Genomic DNA, 17,152 nt, shown 5'->3' on the forward strand with positions numbered 1-17,152 from the left:
ACCGAGGTGTTTGAGTATTTCATGTATAAGCTTTACCAGTTCTGTGGTGCTCTGCGGGCGCTTTGGAAGTGTTTTGTTGCCGTCGGGAGCGTGGATTTCTAGATCGCTGCGATATGTGGGTAATGTGTGACTTCCATTATCGTTTTGCGCTCCAATGCTAGTTTTAAATAAATACTGTTAGCCAAAATATTGTGGGTATAACTTGTAATTAGGCACCTGAGATCCGATGAGAATCGTTTCTTTCCAGACAGCACTACGGATCCACTATTTACACTGTTTCGCTGCTTCATAGATCCCCGCTGAGACATTACATTGGATATATCTTCTTCGGCGGAGAAGAACATCTCTGAGGGGTTCTCCGATGTCAACGATATAGTGCGCTGTACCTCTCGTGGGAGGTGATCTCCACCTAGTCCTTGGACATGAAGCGCAATATCGGCAATTTCGAATTCCAGCGGATGTGAATGAGGAGCCGAGTGCGACATTTCGTCCGGTATCTGCAAGGAACAATATATTAAAATTAATATAACAACATTTTTACTGTGCCGTACCTCTGTTTCATCATCGAGGACATCCCCTGTCAGTCTGGAGTCGGAAATGCTAGTCTTAGGTGGTGAAACCCGCAGCCTGTTTGAATCAGAACCACGTCGATGGCTACTTCCCGCGTCGCGGGCAGACGCTTCGTGCTGCAGCTGCAGCTTCTTGGAGGGACTATCCAGCAGGCGGGCGTAGGGTACCTCCACGGAAGTTTGTCTAGTACACGGATACCGCTTAGTCCTCCTTTCCAAAGTATTCGGTGATCCAATGCTCTCTCGAGACTTGTTTCGGCAGTTGGGCTCAGGTTTCTCAACTCCAGTTGTTCCACTCGCCCCGATCTTAAACTTGGTGCCATCGGGTAAAGAGCAGAGATCCGTCTTCTTCAGACTTCCATTCCGCAGATCTCCAGCTGGTCTGTACAGGCGGCCTTTGCCATTAAAATCGGCTGTGTCGTACAGGGAAACACAATGAAGACTGTAGGGCGGGGTGTGGAAGACAAGTTGACCCTGGTGCAGAATGCTTTCGCCGAAACCAAAGTCCTTATTGTTGTTAATGATGCTAAGATTGTACGTGTATTTATTAGATTTAGACACTCCGTTTTAAAATTACATTTTACTCACAAGTATCGCGCAATATTGTAGTTATCATGGGCATCCTGAGCCGTTGGCTTGAAGAATTTTTGTCCATTTCGATTGCTTCCAAAAAAGGCACATCCACCGATACAGCCACAACGTGAGATCTCACTGCCAGAGGACAATGCACTTCCATTATTGGACCACAGGAACCACAGTCGCTTAAATTTGGCATCGTGCTCACGCAGAAAGCTGTAAGGTAAACACCAAATTAGAATCAATAGGCTACAACATAAATGGTAATCTTACTTGTGCTGCACGAGATGCAGTTCGTGATCCGGAATGGGTAAAGCCGAAGCTCCCTCCAACAAAATAGGACCCAGCGAAGTGCAGCCGACCTCCACCCAATTTTCGGATATCTCTGTTTCTGGTGTACGCTTGGTATGTGGTTCCGAAAAACTTCCCCTAAGCTTCCGCGTTGCCTCCTCGCGAGAATCTCGCCGTGAGAAGGAGTTCGAGCTTCGCTTACCGGCCTTTCCATGCGAAGCGTAATGGGATCCCCCTGCATCCTGGGACTTTAGAGAATCCTGATCAGCTCGCCTTAACTTGCCTGAACGATTACTGCCAGTAGTGTTGGTGTTAAATGTCGAGTTCGTCGTGTGGAGCATGAACAAACGCAATAGAATGGAGGGCAGCAACCCAGAGATCCCCGACTTTACCCGCTGGCCGTGAAGATTACAATTGGCCAAACGAATAGGAGAGATCCAGGCATGCAACGCCGTGCCACTTTCTATCAGATATACATCCACTGCATCCACCGAAACGCGCGTCATTTTGTATTTTATATCCTCGGAGGAGGGACACTTGTATTTCTTCTCTTCCTTCGTTTGGGGGCATAAATTGCTGGGCACTCCGTGATGGCAGTTTCTTACTGTCTTAGGTGACTTTAAACAGTTCTCCGGGTCAATGGCCAAGAGTATAAGTGTCTCCAGACCTGTAACGACGTTTACGAGCTGTGGAAGGGTAAGCTTTCCGGTAAGTTTGCCCAACTGCACTTCCACGAGCCAGGAGTATTCCAAAGTGTCCTCGTCCAGAGCACAGCCCTCATTGCTGAACATTGCATGACCTCTGACCTGGACTGCGGAGAGCATTAGGTGACCCTGGTTAATATGCTGCTCCCTCTGTGACCGTTGCAGGCAATCCGAGGTCAGTAAATACGACGGACTAACTAGTACTTGCAGAGTGGTTTCATGATACTTCTTATTCATCTCGAAGCCGAATCTTTCAATTAGGACCACTGGACATGGCGGATCATCTTCATTGCAATTCTTCATTACGTGCGCTTGAATGTCATGCACAATAACAGAGACCATCACCTCCAGGGGACGATATAGACGGGGATCGAAGGGTTTGCGCTTTTCCTCGGGCGGTTGAGTCTCTGAAATGGATTTATTGGCCAGCTCTTTTTCTTTGGCTAGAAGTTGATCCTTGGGATTTACTTGCGCAGCTCCGGGCTCCTTCATATTTACATTGGATTGCTCCATGTCCGTGAAATTCTGATCCTCTCCGAAAATATTTTCCTTCAGGCTGATAAAGTTTCGCAGCACATTCCCATAAGCCATAAGCACGGAACTACCAATCTCCAGTTCCACAGTAACATGGTCCGCGGCCAGCGTTCCGGGATCAAACTTGCTATACTGTTCTGGTGGCTGCTGCCAGCTACTAACTGGTGATTTTCTAACTTTCGGTATCCGCATAGGACTCAGTAAGATCTCCTCCTTTTCTGGCGTAGTTATATCAGCTTGAGGATCTGGTCCTAATGGTGGAACAGGATGATAGACGTACTGAATTGACAGTGCCAGAATAGGCACTGCCCAGCAGTCGATCCAACCGGCAGAGCGCTGACAAATCTTGCGCCACTTCTTGGAGTACAACTCTGGGCGCCGGATGAGTTTGCCCTCCCTGGTCAGCAGTCTTGCGTTCTCATCTATGGCTAAAACAATAGGACGCACCGAGGAGACTTCCGGTACGTATAAGCTCAAATCCAAACCCTCTCCGTGGATCCAAAACTTTAGAGTAACCGTCTTGGGCAGAAAATCGTCAAAGGGCAGGGCGAAACTCATCTCAAAGACGTCTCCACAGAAAGCCAAATGATTGTTCTCCTGGTTGGCACTACTGCAATCGATCCAATTGTACTCGTTGCAAAGCATAAGAATTTCGAACTCATGCAGCCGGATGCTAAAGTTACAGGTATACGGGACAAAACTGAGTATATCCGGCCTGGCCTTATTAGCCCAATCCTCAATGAGATCCTGGAAGAAGCACTTGTGTTTGTACACTATGAAAGCACTCGTCTTGCAGCCGGAAAGAGAAATGCTCCAATCCTGTGGTGCGTTCCACTTGGTCGGGTAGTGTATGCGCACCTTGTACTCTAAGGACTCAAACTCTGCCAAGCTGCGATACTGCAGTGATGTGGTGGCCTCCACGTGGAAGAGCTGTCCCTGGATCTTCGATGTGTAACCATCGGGTTGCGTGACCCAGGGAATTGTTACCTCTACATATGAAGCAGGTCCCACGGTAATGTGCATTGCGTTCGTCTCTTTTTCTTTGGAAAAGAGTATGTCAATAGTAGCCTCATTAAGCACGCATAATGTCACATCAAAGGATTGATAACTGCGAAGTTCTCCTGGCTGGGGTGTGGGAGTAACTTCCGCCTGCTTCCAATCTGAAGGGTAAAAATACTTGTACAGATGATCTCTTTGACGGTCTGCCCAAGGTCCATAGCTGAAATCAGTGCCTCTGAGACACCTTGCATTTATGCCCCAGACCGGAGGCGAAGGCTCTACAACATCACCATTGGGCAGGACAATCTGTACAGGATGTTCCGGCACAACTCCTGGCTCGTCCATGTAGAAATACAGATCCATTTGATTGGACATCATCACTACAAAGCCCTCGCCCATATATCGTGGTGGTTCATCAATCAAACCCGTATACTTGGGACTCGGACAGAAGAGCACTTTCGCATTTTCGACTTTGGCCTTCACAAAGTGCATAAAGTGATCCAATCTACAGACAGCTGGCTTGGTACTGTAGGTGCAATGGGCCTCCTCTACGGAAATCGATAGTGTAGTTGGCGTTAATCGGTTTCCAAACACAAAGCGACCGGAGCAGACGTCAATTTTAATCACTGGTATTAAGTCCCGCCAGGTGGTGGCCTGCATAGCCTCCGAGTTCTTTACATTCTGAATCCTTTGGCTCTGTCGTGCGTTTTCCAGGTTCATGTGGTGCTCCTTGAGCTTGTTTCGTTCCTCATTGCTGGCCGCATCTGTCGGTATAAGCAGCGATGGTTCTAGACCAAAGGTCTTCTCCAGCGTGTCGTACAAATCCGATCTGTTGTATATATGCAGCTCGTAGCCATTTAACTGGACCGAAAGGCGCGTGTCCGAATGAGAAAGATCTAAAAAAATAATGGTCTTAAAAGGGCGTTCAGTTACTTTGTAATGCCAACTTACCTTCTGAGACATCCTTGGGCACATAGGAGCGCCACCAGCGAAATATGAAGTATCCGTCCTGGGCCCGCACTGTGTAGTCATACGTGATATAGACGAAGTCTCGGAACATTATCTTCCCTGCCAGCGGATTTAGGGCAACAGAACCGATTTTGAAGTATGCGCCCTTGATGAACCAACGGTTGGCGATCTTCGTTATCAGCATCCCAATCACTCGAGAATTGTAGAAGGTAATATAAGTCACCCAGGTGATTGTGGTTAGCAGCGAGGCGAGCAACCATATCTAAAAAGATTTCAAATCGATATTAAGCCTCAAGAAAGAAACAAATATATATTCACGTGCACATCCATGAATGTAATTAAGAAATTGTAGTGCATGTTGTTGGTTGCATTAAGAAATCAATAAATACAACTTAATTGCCATTGTGGGTTTAGAAATGTATTTTTCAAAATTATAAACAAATTTTATATAAATCCTGTACAATTTTGAGCGCTTTTCTTATCATTTCCATCTTTGTAGAAAAATAACATCATGTACTATATTCAAATTTAGTTTACAGATGCGACTAATTTCCATGAGCCTAATCAAAATAAGAAAGTCCAAGAATTACGTAAAATTTTTTAAAATACCCTCTTGAGTATGAAGGGGATACGGCTTCGCAACTGGACTTTAATGTGTACACAATCAGAGACATTGAAAAGAGCAGCTGTGCAGTGATTTCGTGATCTTCTAAGAATACCAAGCCTCGAGGACCTTGCAGGGTGTGTCTGTGAAAATGAATCCGGTTAATTTGTCACTCTGCTCCTCAATGATGGTGCAGCCATTGGCAAAGGATAAGTTTAAGCCACGCCCAAGGAGCTGGGCCTCCAAGCACTGCTTCCGGCTGGAGTGAGCGGCGCGGAAATGGGCGCGTCCAGTCAGGGGATTGATAAAGTCCGCCCAATAACCATTGTTCATGATCTCACGCGAATTGTGGCTGGCGAAGATTACAAAAGAGCGTAGGGCTACGTCAGCATCTGTGTCTTTGAATCTCAGTCCAATCATGCTGAAGTTCATCGAGCTGCCAAAACGGGCATACGGATGGTGGAACAGGCGACGCATGTAGGTCGCCAGCAACTTGGGGCAAGCCACCACACACATTTCGGAAGGTGCGACCACAGACCCGAGAATGGTATCGTTCCCCTTGACCAAAGTCTGTTCATCGGCCGGATAGTCGGCGGTGGCATACGGCTGATCCACTGAAGAGATAAGACCCTGATACGCTGGACCCACACAGTGCGGCATGTAGAACAGATCAGCATGGCGGCTGTGAAGGATGGGATACTGAGGATCCATCGCTCCCTGCTCATCCTCCGGCTCGATGTCGTCGAGGTCGTCGAAGAAGGCCAACTCGGGAAAGCTGCTACTCCCACTGGATCGCCGTACGTGGCTCATAATCTGACCATGCCGCGTTGCAAGTAATTGAATCAGCGTTCGCAAAGCCTGCATATCTTGACCACGGATGGACTAGGACTTCGAAGATTGTCGCAGTTGCAAGGTTTGTCAAGGTTTCAGATTCTCTTAGGTGACTGCAGACCATGAAAATTATTGCACGCTGTCTTTGGGAATAATGAAAATTTTGATGATATATTTGATGACTGCGTTGAAAAAGAGAAAAATGTGACTTTTTAAACTCTACCTGACAGCTTTTCTGTGTGCACGTTCGATTCCGGAAATTTTTTATTTAATGCTTAAGTGGTATACTCCCAAAAAAGTCTTATATATTGAGTGCCAAATGGCCTCAATGAAACGGCTACAATAGAAGAAAGTCTGAAGGGTAGGTGTTTTTAAAAGAATCTAAATACGACGGAGTAATTTTGATTTATAAACCTATGTTTACTCATGCTTATTCTTGCTCCTCGAACGAATAAAATCGTTCTATAAACGAGCATTTCTAGTGTTCTATACTATACTTTTTAAAAGTTATAAAAGCTAACTATCTTCGGATTAAAATGTACAAAATAGCGTACTACACATAAACAAACATATTCGGAGTAATATTATTAATAATTTGTGTCACTTAGGCGAAGTAAAGTAATTATTTCCAACAAAGAAATATGTTTACGTATGGACGATTTGGGCATCACTTTTTTTACACTGGCTTAATCACTAAATAAAAACATAATTTGCACCATTTATCAACAATTAACCTATAGGGCTTACTATTCTTTTAAATGTTTACTTAGTGGGATTTAAACCATAATGCAAAGTGGATTTTAATTTTAGTGTTGACCTAATAAATGCGTTTGATCCTAATAAAACGGGTTAAAATACTTTGTTTAAATATATAGTTAAAACCGAAATATAGACGATTATAAAAGGAAGCTTCTTTATTCTATATTTTGCGCTCTAGATCAACCTAGAAACCAATAGTCTTATCTTCGGCGGGGCGGCGGAGTGGAAAGCAGGCGGAGTATGCGTGTGTCAATGACCAAATCCCGCTGATTGATAAGCTTTCCGCTGCTCCCTTTGACCATTCAACCAATAAACGTGGAGATAAAGCCAGTTGTCGGTTGATTCACTGGCATACCATACGAGTCGTATTAATCAAATTATATACACATTACATACACCCTTATGCTGGGTATTAAGTATCGCATTCTGAAGCGTATTCTCACCATGCGCGCATCCAGATTCATGTCGTTCAAGGAGACATTGTGGGTGCTGTTCCAGGTGCCCACTTCTGGGAACCCCATGGGCAGGCTGTCATCGCTGGTGTCCTCCACTTCCAACGCCTCCATCGCTGTTGCTCTGTGTGTGTTTGTGTGTGTGTGTGTGGATGGAGCGGGGAGAAGCGGGCGGTGTGGGTTGGATTCGCCTGCTGCTTTTGTTGATGTTGCTGTTGTTACTGCTGCTACTCAGGTTTTGCACTCGCGATTAGCGATTGTTCATCGCCGCGCTCATTATCACCGATCGCAGGCTGTATATATCATTCGATTATGGATTGCACACATTGGGCTCTTTAATTTTAAATTAAATTTACTATTCTACACACATTTAACTGAACGCAGACACACACGCACACAGGTTCGATTTTTCCCACTTTGTTTCGGTGGTCGCGGGTGTCTCAATTTTCGATTCGTTTTTTCACGCTTTCTCATCGAGGCAGCGCACTGCCTTTTATCACAGCAAGAGTTGCAACTACTCGTTCGCGTTAAAAGCTTGATTAGCTCATTAATCGCTGGCTATAAAGCGCGAAAAAAATAAAAATAATTTCGCCTCGGACGAAAACACTCCCATCGTTTCTTCTTCTTCGCGAACAGCTGATCGATCAGGGATGCACAATACGCTGTTATTAACTGGCTGGCAACACCGGGTGTCGTGCGATTGTTACGGATCACGACAGAGATGCGCACGTTACTGATAATGATGGCGCGTAATGCTGTCTTTTGAACATATGTAATTAACATATTCCGAAACATAAGAAAAAGAAAATCTGTATGCACATTTAGTTTGATTTGGTTTAAGTTTATGTGATCTTGAAAAGTACAGTAAAGGCTTGCACGTTTTAATTAAATATTTGTTTGATAATATTGAAAAAAAAAAATTAATGAAAATATGCAACACTGATTACACTGACAGAATAATTGTCATTATGATAGATGTTTTTCAATCTTCCTATTCAAATAATTTGTCAACCGATAAATTACGGTGGAAAGATATAATTCTCACGAGTCACGACATAGACTGGACAGTTTAAGTTATTTCCGAAAGCCCTCGAACTGCCATCACTAACGGGGAACTGGCGGCTACGCGTTAGTCCCTTTCAAACAGCCGTGTGATTCACTTCGGTCCAAATAAAATAAATTCAAAGCAGAGAAAAGCTCTTGCGATTCAGTTGTTAACTTGCATTTAACAAACAAACCAATTCCGCTGACCACTGGTGATGTCACAGCTGCGCTCGAAAGTCATTACCCTCTACAAGCACGTAAGTTTCGCACAGTTTCCCGGCGGCACGTGCACCCCCACCCACCCAAAAAACCAAAAAAAAGTTCAACCAAGACCCTCCCCAATTGACATTGCGTAAACACTTGCAGTTGCAGTATTTGGGCCGCGAATATCCCGGCCTGAACGGGCCGCAGAAGTTCAGGAAGCAGATCCACGATGCCTTCATGAACCACAAGGATGAGCAGGACCCCAAGAAGATCGTCGCCCTGCTGGCCCAAGGACGCTACTTGGCCAAGGAGGTGGAGGCCCTGTACTCCCTGAAGAAGTACCGAAGTGTTAAGCAGCGCTACAGCTACAATGACTAAGCGGGCGGCTCGGAAAACGGAAGGCAGGAGGCGTGGCAGCGATGCGGAAATCGTAGCGAAAATTCAAGGACTGATACTGTGGATCGGAGGGAGAACAATCGTGAGAACATGATACGTTTCGCCTTGCTTGTCGCACACAAAGACCCAAAAAATATACATACAGATATGCATATTGTTCGGCCAAAAGAAACCTAAACCCAAACACACAACAATAATTTCGAATGTCTTGTCAATGTCCAACTCAAAGTTTGTTATTGAGGCACCAAAAAAAGCGAAAAACGGACGTAGCGAATAAACGAAGCAGTCATTGAATAACCTAATTGACTTTTATGATTTCAAAACAAATGTGTCTTGCTATAAAAAAAAAATTGAACACTTGGATGCTTCACAACTGTTTTATGACCATCCTGGAAATAGTATAGCAATAATTAGCCATATTCCCATTTCAGGTGTACGTTCTTTGGTTCCATCTCCACTTTCCCTCTAAGCGCTGACCTTGGAGTGATTCCGCCGGAAGGGGGCCTGGCTAGGGTATGTTTATCTGGGTCTATTTCGGATGTGTCGCTGTGATAAAAGTATCTATCAGATATTCGGTACGCCTGCCAACATACCCGAATGCGTTGGGCGCCGTCTCGCCGTCGCGTATCGACAATACTGCGTATTTAAATTCATCTGACCGCTGATCGCAGGTCGCCCCAGTGGCTATATACGTATAAATATACGTGGAGCACACGCTGACCATTTAACCGTCCATGTTTTGGTGATAAACAACCGCCGACGTTTTCGAGTTGATTGAGCTTTTCTTTTCGCGCTGACGAAAACATGAAAGCTCCTTTGCAATGCAACTAAAAATCTAATTTTATTCTATTCACTTCTCAATGTTATCAGCGAGCTTTTTACTGATAACAGAGAGCAAGAATGCCAGTGCGTAAAGAGCACGTTCATTGTAAATAGAATTTTACATGATAATCTGTCAGTTATTTTCGCATTGACGTAGGTTTGTCTTTCACAGATTTTCAACAGTGAAACACAGAACGGATTTGAGTAACAAATAGAGCTGATAGGGCAAAATACTTAAGTAATCTACCATATTTCCGTCTAATAAATGAAATAGTTAAAAACACGTCTATCAACAGTACTATTTCTACAAAAGCATTATATTATAATTATTTTCATTAATCAATGCGTTTAATGACGTTCAGATGTTATAAAGTAACATATGTCATAAATGTCATAAAATCAAATAAAAATGCGCAGTTTCAATGCATTTGCAATTATATTTGATGCGTAATGTATTATTTAAACACTAATCAATCGACACTTTGAATATCCTTATATATGTATGTATATAAACCTTGAGGAAGAAACATCTATTATTATCATTAAGTTTTACAGTCAAGACCCTTGGAAACATTTGTGCGCGGGGAGGTATACAGAACCAAAATAATATTCGCATTGGAGTGCACCTAATTCTACAAGTCCTAGCCTAAAATCACAATCTTTTCCATTGGAAAGCGTTATGGTGGTGACTTGGGGATATTGATAGAGCAGCTATTCACATTTAGCCAAACTCAAAGCCCAGCACTTCATCCAGTGCGTAGTCAAAGAGTCGAAAGTCGTCCTCATATATATCGTACAACTTGCGTATGGCACCGATGGGAAGGGGATCGAAATAGGTGCGCAGATTGGCTCGAGTGCTCGATGGTTTGTGGCCTGTGGGGAATGTTAGATTGTCGGCTCCAGCCAGGTAGAGAGCCAGCGCGGAGTCATCCAAGAGAGTGTCGTATTTGCCTGGGAAAATGATATGGTAATCAATGGTTTCTCGGCAATACGATATTAAAACTCACCCACTACGTTGTATTTCATTACACAGGGATTGCAGAGCTTGGCTATAACCTCCCAGTGCTCGTTGTAGTCCGACTGATTGGCTCGACTTAGCTCCGGAGTGACCAGATATTCGATGAACTCCCCAAAGCTGACGTCGTCGCCGCGTTCCAGCGAATTGTTGCTGGCTCCCGGCCGCAGTTCCTTCACGATTTGGCGTCCCACGCGCGATTGGAAGTAGCGCGCACTGGGGGAATCCCCCTCCAACTTATTCCGATAAGCGGAGAGAAGCCGCTCCAACGGGTGTCGCACCAGGATAAATCGCGTGTACTCATCGCTGAGAACCTGTTGCTGTTCCGCTTCAGATAGATCGTAGAGCTTAGTGAACATGCCCACGGAGTGAGCCAAAGATCCCGGAATCTGGAGGGGATCGGTTCCGTTGTGCCACTTGTTTGTGAGCATCATTAGCACACGTTTCCAGTTTGTGCAGGCAACCTGGAGAACGAAGAATCATATTCATGGATTTGTTTAGTTGAACACAATTCTTCGACCAATTAAACCAAATAAACAAGAAAAATAATTCCTCCTCGTTTACATTATGAAGAATTTCAGATCGAAGGTTAAGTTTATTGAAAACGATTTTGGGTCGGAGGAGTGAATCACTCAGTTCTTGAGTATATCACAATTGAACATAATGATAGGGAACCACCGATAAGCAGGAAAACATCAACCCTTTTTCCAACCAATTGTTCATGAGTGGATCGTGTAGATAATGGACGGATTTACCTATGAGCAGGTGTCATTCAGCACACTCACCTCATAACTATTCACTATTCACAACTTACTGATAGTAATTGGAACTGTTTATATATTGGTCACTTTTTTTTAATAGCTGACAATTATATTGTAATTAAATTCTAATAGATTAACATATTAAAAAGGGTTCTGACACAACAATCAACTGTGATTAGACAATTAATTAATCGAAATTTTACACTAATATACATATATAGTTAATAATTCAAAAGTTTGTATTTAATTAAGGACGAATCGATGATTTTTTAAAGTTAACGTGAAGTGAAATTGAGGCCAGTAAGCCACTTCAATATATATTAATATGTACAAAAAAAAATCTGAAGATATTTAAGATCGGACAATTAAATGTTACTTTTATTGCGCTTTTGCGATTTTCTGGGGTCAGGCGTTAAATGAAATCTCCTCAACATATGATGAGCTGAATTACTTTGGCTTTAATTGCCAAGTGCAATAAATTATAATCTTCGCCAAGAGCGATGACCGGATGGGTTTCCCTACTCGGAGGCATTGGGCAATAAGTCAAGTTGTTAAAGTGAACTAACGAAAACTATGCGCAACAACAACTAGGGGCATGTTAAGCACATAAATACGAGTTGAAGTATACATACATATATACAAAGGCCGTTTGTTGGGCGGGCAATGTCGAGCCCAATTAAACACCGCAAAAACATTTCACATTACAAAAGCAAACAATTCCATGTACGTTTAGCCAGTGAAAAGCGTAGGTAAAATGTGAGGCAATATACAGAAATACACAAAAAGATCAGCGGCAGGGTTAAGATATGCCGAGATGTCGATCAAAAGTGAAATGCACAGTGTTATTTTAAGCAAAAAAAGGCGCTATTCCCTGTCACTTATCTTAAATGATTGACTGTTTACAAACACTTTCTAAATAATCCGAATCCTTAGACAACTACTCACTTTTAAACAAACCTTGCAGGTGAATGTGTACTGTTAAGTGTTTAAACGACGTTCAAAACGAAAGTGGAAAAGTGTCAATATGCCAGATGAAATAAACTTTTCGTTACTTGCTAGTTTTTGGTCAGTTTTGTGTTTTGATTTTTTGGAATCCGTATTTAAGTAAAAGGGTTGTAGAAATTAGTCGATGCCATCTTCGATACCTAATTAATATAGAATTCATAATCACTGAAAGGGCCAGCAAAACGTTGGATAACCTCCCAATACGTAAGCGATAAACGCAACAATTTAAATCTAACGCAATTTCTTTATGGCCATTAAAGCGACACGCGATGGTCACATAAAGTTTCCGGCCGGAGTGGCGAGCCCCCCTTTTGGGGGGATGGGAAGAAAAGGTGAAGCTGGTTAGGGAGGGTATTGGCCAAGGGTAAGCATAAACAATTTACGGCTTCATGGAAGAACGAGCCGAGGGAACATGTAAAGCTAGCAAGCCACTCAACGAGTGGCGAATGGGAATGCCAAAACCCGCAATTGAGATCTGTAAACGCTCCACTGACCCCTCCTGCGTGGTGAAATCGAAACCAGTCGCGCTAATGTGGAATGATAGTCATTGAAGAAAAGCCAAGATAACAAAACGTGTGTCGAGGCATTCAGGTGGCATGTTACCCAAACACGCCTCCAAGCAAATGGAACACTTCAATGGCACTGTGAGTCTAGCAAACTCAGTGAAATGTGGTTGCGGCTTGGCTTTAACTTAGTGGGTTTTACGTTCCACGAGATCAGATACTTCGAGTCCAGTCGAGTTGAGCAGAGTAAACAATGTAATTATCTCATGCATTTCATTCTAATTTTATGTTATTCAGAACTTTGATTTGATGTTTATTACAAATTACTTTAACCTCTGAATCAATAAGTAGCTATGCATATTTGGCAGCATAATAAATAACTTTCAATAAAAGTTGAATTCTAGTACGATCATTATGTTGAAGATGTCACGGTTCAAAGGGCAACGACAACATGAAACACCAAGCTATTTCCGTACCACTCACCCACCTTCAAACACCCAAGAAACCGGCACCTGCAATCTAATCTCATCGTTTTGGTTTGATGTTTTCTAATAACTCATTCAGTGATAAGGGAAACCTGTAAAGGCAATTTTCGATAGCTGATTTCCAAAAAGTTTAATTTCCTAATCCAATTAGTAAAATCCCAATGAGGCTCATCGTTGGGCACCACATTAATTTAATGAATAGATTACTCCTATCTAGAGCCATGCGCGTCATGGGATGGCCTCCGGGGCCAAATATAAATCTATTTAAAACTTATTTAAATAACGATTTTTAAATGTAGTCCACAGCAAGTCAGAATCTAAGCGCAAACGTTTCAAGACATTGACCTTCGACTCAAATCGAAAAGATTTGCGCTCCAAGATGACTGGCAATGCAAATGAAATGGCAACGACTTACAAATGGCTGGCCTATAATTGCTGGCCATTTGAGAGAGGTCGTTATTGCAACTTGCCGTGAAATTCTTGCCGCTGTAATTGATCGTTAAATCGCCTGAAATCAGCACTATTATTGTATGCACATATATAACCTGACACGAGCACGGATGCCCCTATTCGATAAGCCAGAAGTGGCGCGAGCTTAGCAATCAAATGCACTCGTTATTGAACACTTTGTAAATCTAATCAAATAAGTCGCACTGTAAGGATTTTATGCCTTGAAATCTGATTATTTGGAGGACTGTCTGCGATGTCGTTTCATAATTGTCTTATTGCGTCTAATTGTAGGCCAAATAAACATACATAAAATCAAGCCTCATTTAAAGCGATGCCAAAAGCCGCAACATCAACAAAACCTCAGCATGTGCTTCAAATTGAATTTGACGAGAAACAAGTTTTTATAAACAAAGCAGAGGCAAAAGCTAAAAACTGAGACACAGATGCCGATTTTTGAATAATGTATGCTGAGGCGTTCAGTGGCACAGCACATGGCAACCGCAGAGAAGATTTATCCACATGCTTGGGCATTGCTGTTGTTTGATCTGCGTCCAACTTTAAGTAATTCATGAATGCAATGGTAACTGATTTCTATAGAAGATTGATGAAAAATGTTAGACATGGTTTTACCGGATGTGGTGTAGATTTACGATTTATAGAGCAATATATATCTTGCAAAATTAATTTGAAAACTTAAAATAAGCGACAGCAAATGAATATAATATAAAACAAGTAATCAAAATATTTAGCTGATGAGCCCATTTATACAAAAAACTACCACATGCCCCTATCTCGCACCCTAATTTGCAGAGCCAGCATTTGAATTTTCTCCCCTTCCAGTTGATTCAATCGTACCTTGGGCACATAGCAGTATAGTAGCTTGTGCTCTTTGTCCACGATCATGTGGTCCATCTGCAACTCGCTGAGATCCTCTAAAGTTTGTGTGTGGTCGCCGAGCAGCTCGCATTGGCGCTGCATGAACTCCTGACGTTGAATATTAATGGTTTGTGTCAGCTCCAAGCTCCGGCGTGTAATTTTAACGTTATTATTATTGCCATCTTCGAACGGCAGGCCATTGGAGAAATTGCCCAGGAGCGAAAAGCCGATTGAAATGCAAAACGAAAGCCAAACCAGTTGATCCATATTAACCGCGATTTGCTGCCCGACTTTCGAATCGTGTGGTTGACAATCGATTGAGCTACTATCATTGGTTTTGGCTGACTAACTCTGTCGCTGGCGCCCGAAATACTTGACGCGATGGACGAACTTTAGGGTTGCTGCGTTCTCAATGCCCAGCTCCTCTAAAGTAGCCCTTCCGCTGAAGCGTTGGTCGTCGATCGGCTGATTCGTGTCCACGTTGAGCAGCCCAAAACATCGCCATAGAAACCGCCACGAGACGAACGCACGATGATCATGCCCGTTGCGCTGAGCGGAGTGAACTAACTCGCCGGTGGAGCTGGCCACCGCAACTGGTTGCCGTCGTTCGTCGGAGTCGTCGGCGATTCCCCGACGCCGAAGACGCTCTTGGCACCGCTCGCGCTGCCTGCGCTTGTGCTGTGCCCGTGAGATCAAAGCAATTGCCCTCTTCAGCTGAGCGATCGTCGGCTCGTGTTGGTGGAGCTGCAAGAAACCGACCAGTTATAGAAGAATCGTTTGTCAAGAGATATCAAGAGAGTTTAAGGGAGAGGTTAAAGCCTAAGCTTGGGCCAGAAATATTCTGGAGAGCCAAGAAATCACTTTAGCATGGCGAGCAGTTGAAGAATTTAGAGTTAATGTGCTTAAAATGTATCAAATTCAAACATAATTAAAAAGTCTATGGAAAATAAGTTGTAGAATAACTGGAGAACATCTTAAGAATGTAAGAAGGTTCTGACCCACTTTCGGTGTGTATATGGTGGTGTATATGACTGCCAGAGCTCAAGCTTTTGAGGGGCCAATTGACGATGCTACAGAAAGCAAGTGCAAGCAGCTGCGATACAAATCAATTCAAGGAAATACTGACCACCACTGTGAGGGTGCTGAGTCCATCCCGCTGCACATAGATTGTGGTGGCCCGTCCCTCGGCGATGGCTATCTGGAATAGGGAAATATATAGAAACTATAGTACATACGCAATGGAACCGCGCAACGGGCACGGATATCTTCATAATAAAAGCCCATCAATTAGCACGTCGATTGTACGGCAGTAGGTCAGTAGTCAGTGGCCAATATCGGTGACGAAAGCAATGCAAGAACGAACATCCCAAGTGCTAATTGCAACTGGTATTAGTGGGTAGGAGGATTAACTGGTTGTATGGAAGCCATTAGGGCTGTTCATATTTGCACTTTGGTAAACCTAGTTTAGGCGATCTAGTTTTGTCAATCAAATAATCTATTAGTAAATTTGCAGTCTTTTATTATGCAGATTAAGGCGTTTTCAACGTAATGTTGCAGAAAGTTTGGAATTATCTGGAACTAAGCCGACATAGAAGCCTCAAAATGAATGACGACCTATGAACGATTTTCGAGACTGTGTCAAAACACACAGTCACAGTTTGCGAATTAGGGGAAAACTTTTTCAAAGGATTCATTAGTTATAAAGCACAACATATATACTCCAATCAAATTAATTAGCAACCGAATGCATAACACGTGGTAATTAATAACTAATAAGTGACTAATACTAGGACCTTAGCTAAAACATCCTAGGATATAACTATTAAGCCTGGATTTCTATTCCAGACACGAAATAATAGGATTATATTACCTCCCCCCGCAGTTCAGTGTTTGATATATCGTGCGGAATGTCGGAAAGAGCCTCAACATCCTGCAGGATGCGTCGTAACTCCTGGGATGTGCTGGCCAGCATGGCGTTGTGCTCGGATCGATCGAAGTCGTTCCGCAGGCGGCGGGCAGTCTTTACATCCTGGGGATTCCTTCTCCGCTTCTTTTTCTTTCCTAGAATGGGCTCGTTTCTATAGCGAGCCTCTCGAACGGCCATTTTCCGCAAATTGAGTGGCATTTTCTGCAGTTTCTTGTAGGTCAGCACATTACTCCTTTCTGTTCTCTTCCCCTTGAGTATAGGTGGTTCTATTTGACTTCTTTTGCAAGGCGAGCGATCTCTGTTTCCACTTCGATCCATTGTAATGCTCCTCTTCACTTTATCTGCCGAAGAACAATGTTTATTTGTTTTGTAACAG

General features: G+C 43.3%; 5 protein-coding genes across 12 annotated transcripts in view; 1 reads left to right on the plus strand and 4 right to left on the minus strand.

Moving 5' to 3' along the window:
* The window catches only part of LOC120444430 (transmembrane protein KIAA1109 homolog), a 28,138-nt gene extending 20,492 nt beyond the window's left edge, over nt 1–7,646 (minus strand). For all 7 annotated transcript variants that reach the window (XM_039624074.2, XM_039624078.2, XM_039624076.2 and 4 more), the window contains exons 1-7: nt 7,280–7,646; nt 4,625–4,904; nt 1,419–4,569; nt 1,158–1,361; nt 552–1,095; nt 217–497; nt 37–157 (exon numbers count right to left, since the gene is read on the minus strand). In XM_039624074.2, coding sequence (XP_039480008.1) covers nt 37–157; nt 217–497; nt 552–1,095; nt 1,158–1,361; nt 1,419–4,569; nt 4,625–4,904; nt 7,280–7,402 — 4,704 coding nt within the window. In that variant the 5' untranslated portion in view covers nt 7,403–7,646. The remainder of the gene's footprint in view (nt 1–36; nt 158–216; nt 498–551; nt 1,096–1,157; nt 1,362–1,418; nt 4,570–4,624; nt 4,905–7,279) is intronic.
* On the minus strand, nt 5,039–6,464 carry LOC120444434. 2 transcript variants are annotated; one of them, XM_039624085.2, is made up of 2 exons: nt 6,301–6,464; nt 5,039–6,216 (listed from the first exon to the last, which is right to left on the minus strand). In XM_039624085.2, exon 2 carries the CDS (start codon nt 6,108–6,110, stop codon nt 5,352–5,354), a length of 759 nt encoding a protein of 252 aa, XP_039480019.1. In that variant the 5' UTR covers nt 6,111–6,216; nt 6,301–6,464; the 3' UTR covers nt 5,039–5,351. The 2 variants fall into 2 exon arrangements, with proteins under 2 accessions (XP_039480019.1, XP_039480018.1); XM_039624084.2 differs by having other exon boundaries at nt 5,039–6,220.
* Nucleotides 7,647–8,411: 765 nt separating the features above from the next.
* On the plus strand, nt 8,412–9,234 carry LOC120445529 (electron transfer flavoprotein regulatory factor 1). Its single transcript, XM_039625991.1, has 2 exons — nt 8,412–8,589; nt 8,699–9,234. The coding sequence occupies exons 1-2, from the start codon at nt 8,548–8,550 to the stop codon at nt 8,912–8,914; spliced, it is 258 nt and encodes an 85-aa protein (XP_039481925.1). The 5' UTR covers nt 8,412–8,547; the 3' UTR covers nt 8,915–9,234.
* A 937-nt stretch (nt 9,235–10,171) lies between these two features.
* LOC120445527 (carbohydrate sulfotransferase 13) lies at nt 10,172–15,260 on the minus strand. The gene is made up of 3 exons (XM_039625989.2): nt 14,829–15,260; nt 10,762–11,233; nt 10,172–10,705 (listed from the first exon to the last, which is right to left on the minus strand). Exons 1-3 carry the CDS (start codon nt 15,114–15,116, stop codon nt 10,476–10,478), a joined length of 990 nt encoding a protein of 329 aa, XP_039481923.1. The 5' UTR covers nt 15,117–15,260; the 3' UTR covers nt 10,172–10,475.
* LOC120445528 lies at nt 15,195–17,127 on the minus strand. Its single transcript, XM_039625990.2, has 3 exons — nt 16,720–17,127; nt 15,976–16,047; nt 15,195–15,593 (listed from the first exon to the last, which is right to left on the minus strand). The coding sequence occupies exons 1-3, from the start codon at nt 17,092–17,094 to the stop codon at nt 15,195–15,197; spliced, it is 846 nt and encodes a 281-aa protein (XP_039481924.1). The 5' UTR covers nt 17,095–17,127.
* Nucleotides 17,128–17,152: the final 25 nt, after the last annotated feature.

Source organism: Drosophila santomea, chromosome 2R (genome assembly GCF_016746245.2).
Source record: "Drosophila santomea strain STO CAGO 1482 chromosome 2R, Prin_Dsan_1.1, whole genome shotgun sequence".
NCBI classification, from domain to species: domain Eukaryota; kingdom Metazoa; phylum Arthropoda; class Insecta; order Diptera; family Drosophilidae; genus Drosophila; species Drosophila santomea.

Bases quoted from the DNA above. Each gene is read 5' to 3' on its own strand.
- LOC120444434 (XM_039624085.2), bottom strand. From the start codon at position 6,110: ATGCAGGCTTTGCGAACGCTGATTCAATTACTTGCAACGCGGCATGGT.
- LOC120445529 (XM_039625991.1), top strand. From the start codon at position 8,548: ATGTCACAGCTGCGCTCGAAAGTCATTACCCTCTACAAGCAC. The intron at 8,590-8,698 runs GTAAGTTTCGCA...AAACACTTGCAG, and splicing joins TCATTACCCTCTACAAGCAC to TTGCAGTATTTGGGCCGCGA.
- LOC120445527 (XM_039625989.2), bottom strand. From the start codon at position 15,116: ATGGATCAACTGGTTTGGCTTTCGTTTTGCATTTCAATCGGCTTTTCG. The intron at 11,234-14,828 runs GTACGATTGAAT...TTCGTTCTCCAG, and splicing joins TATACTGCTATGTGCCCAAG to GTTGCCTGCACAAACTGGAA. The intron at 10,706-10,761 runs GTGAGTTTTAAT...TCATTTTCCCAG, and splicing joins AATGAAATACAACGTAGTGG to GCAAATACGACACTCTCTTG.
- LOC120445528 (XM_039625990.2), bottom strand. From the start codon at position 17,094: ATGGATCGAAGTGGAAACAGAGATCGCTCGCCTTGCAAAAGAAGTCAA. The intron at 16,048-16,719 runs GTAATATAATCC...TCCCTATTCCAG, and splicing joins ACACTGAACTGCGGGGGGAG to ATAGCCATCGCCGAGGGACG. The intron at 15,594-15,975 runs GTCAGTATTTCC...GGTTTCTTGCAG, and splicing joins TCAGCACCCTCACAGTGGTG to CTCCACCAACACGAGCCGAC.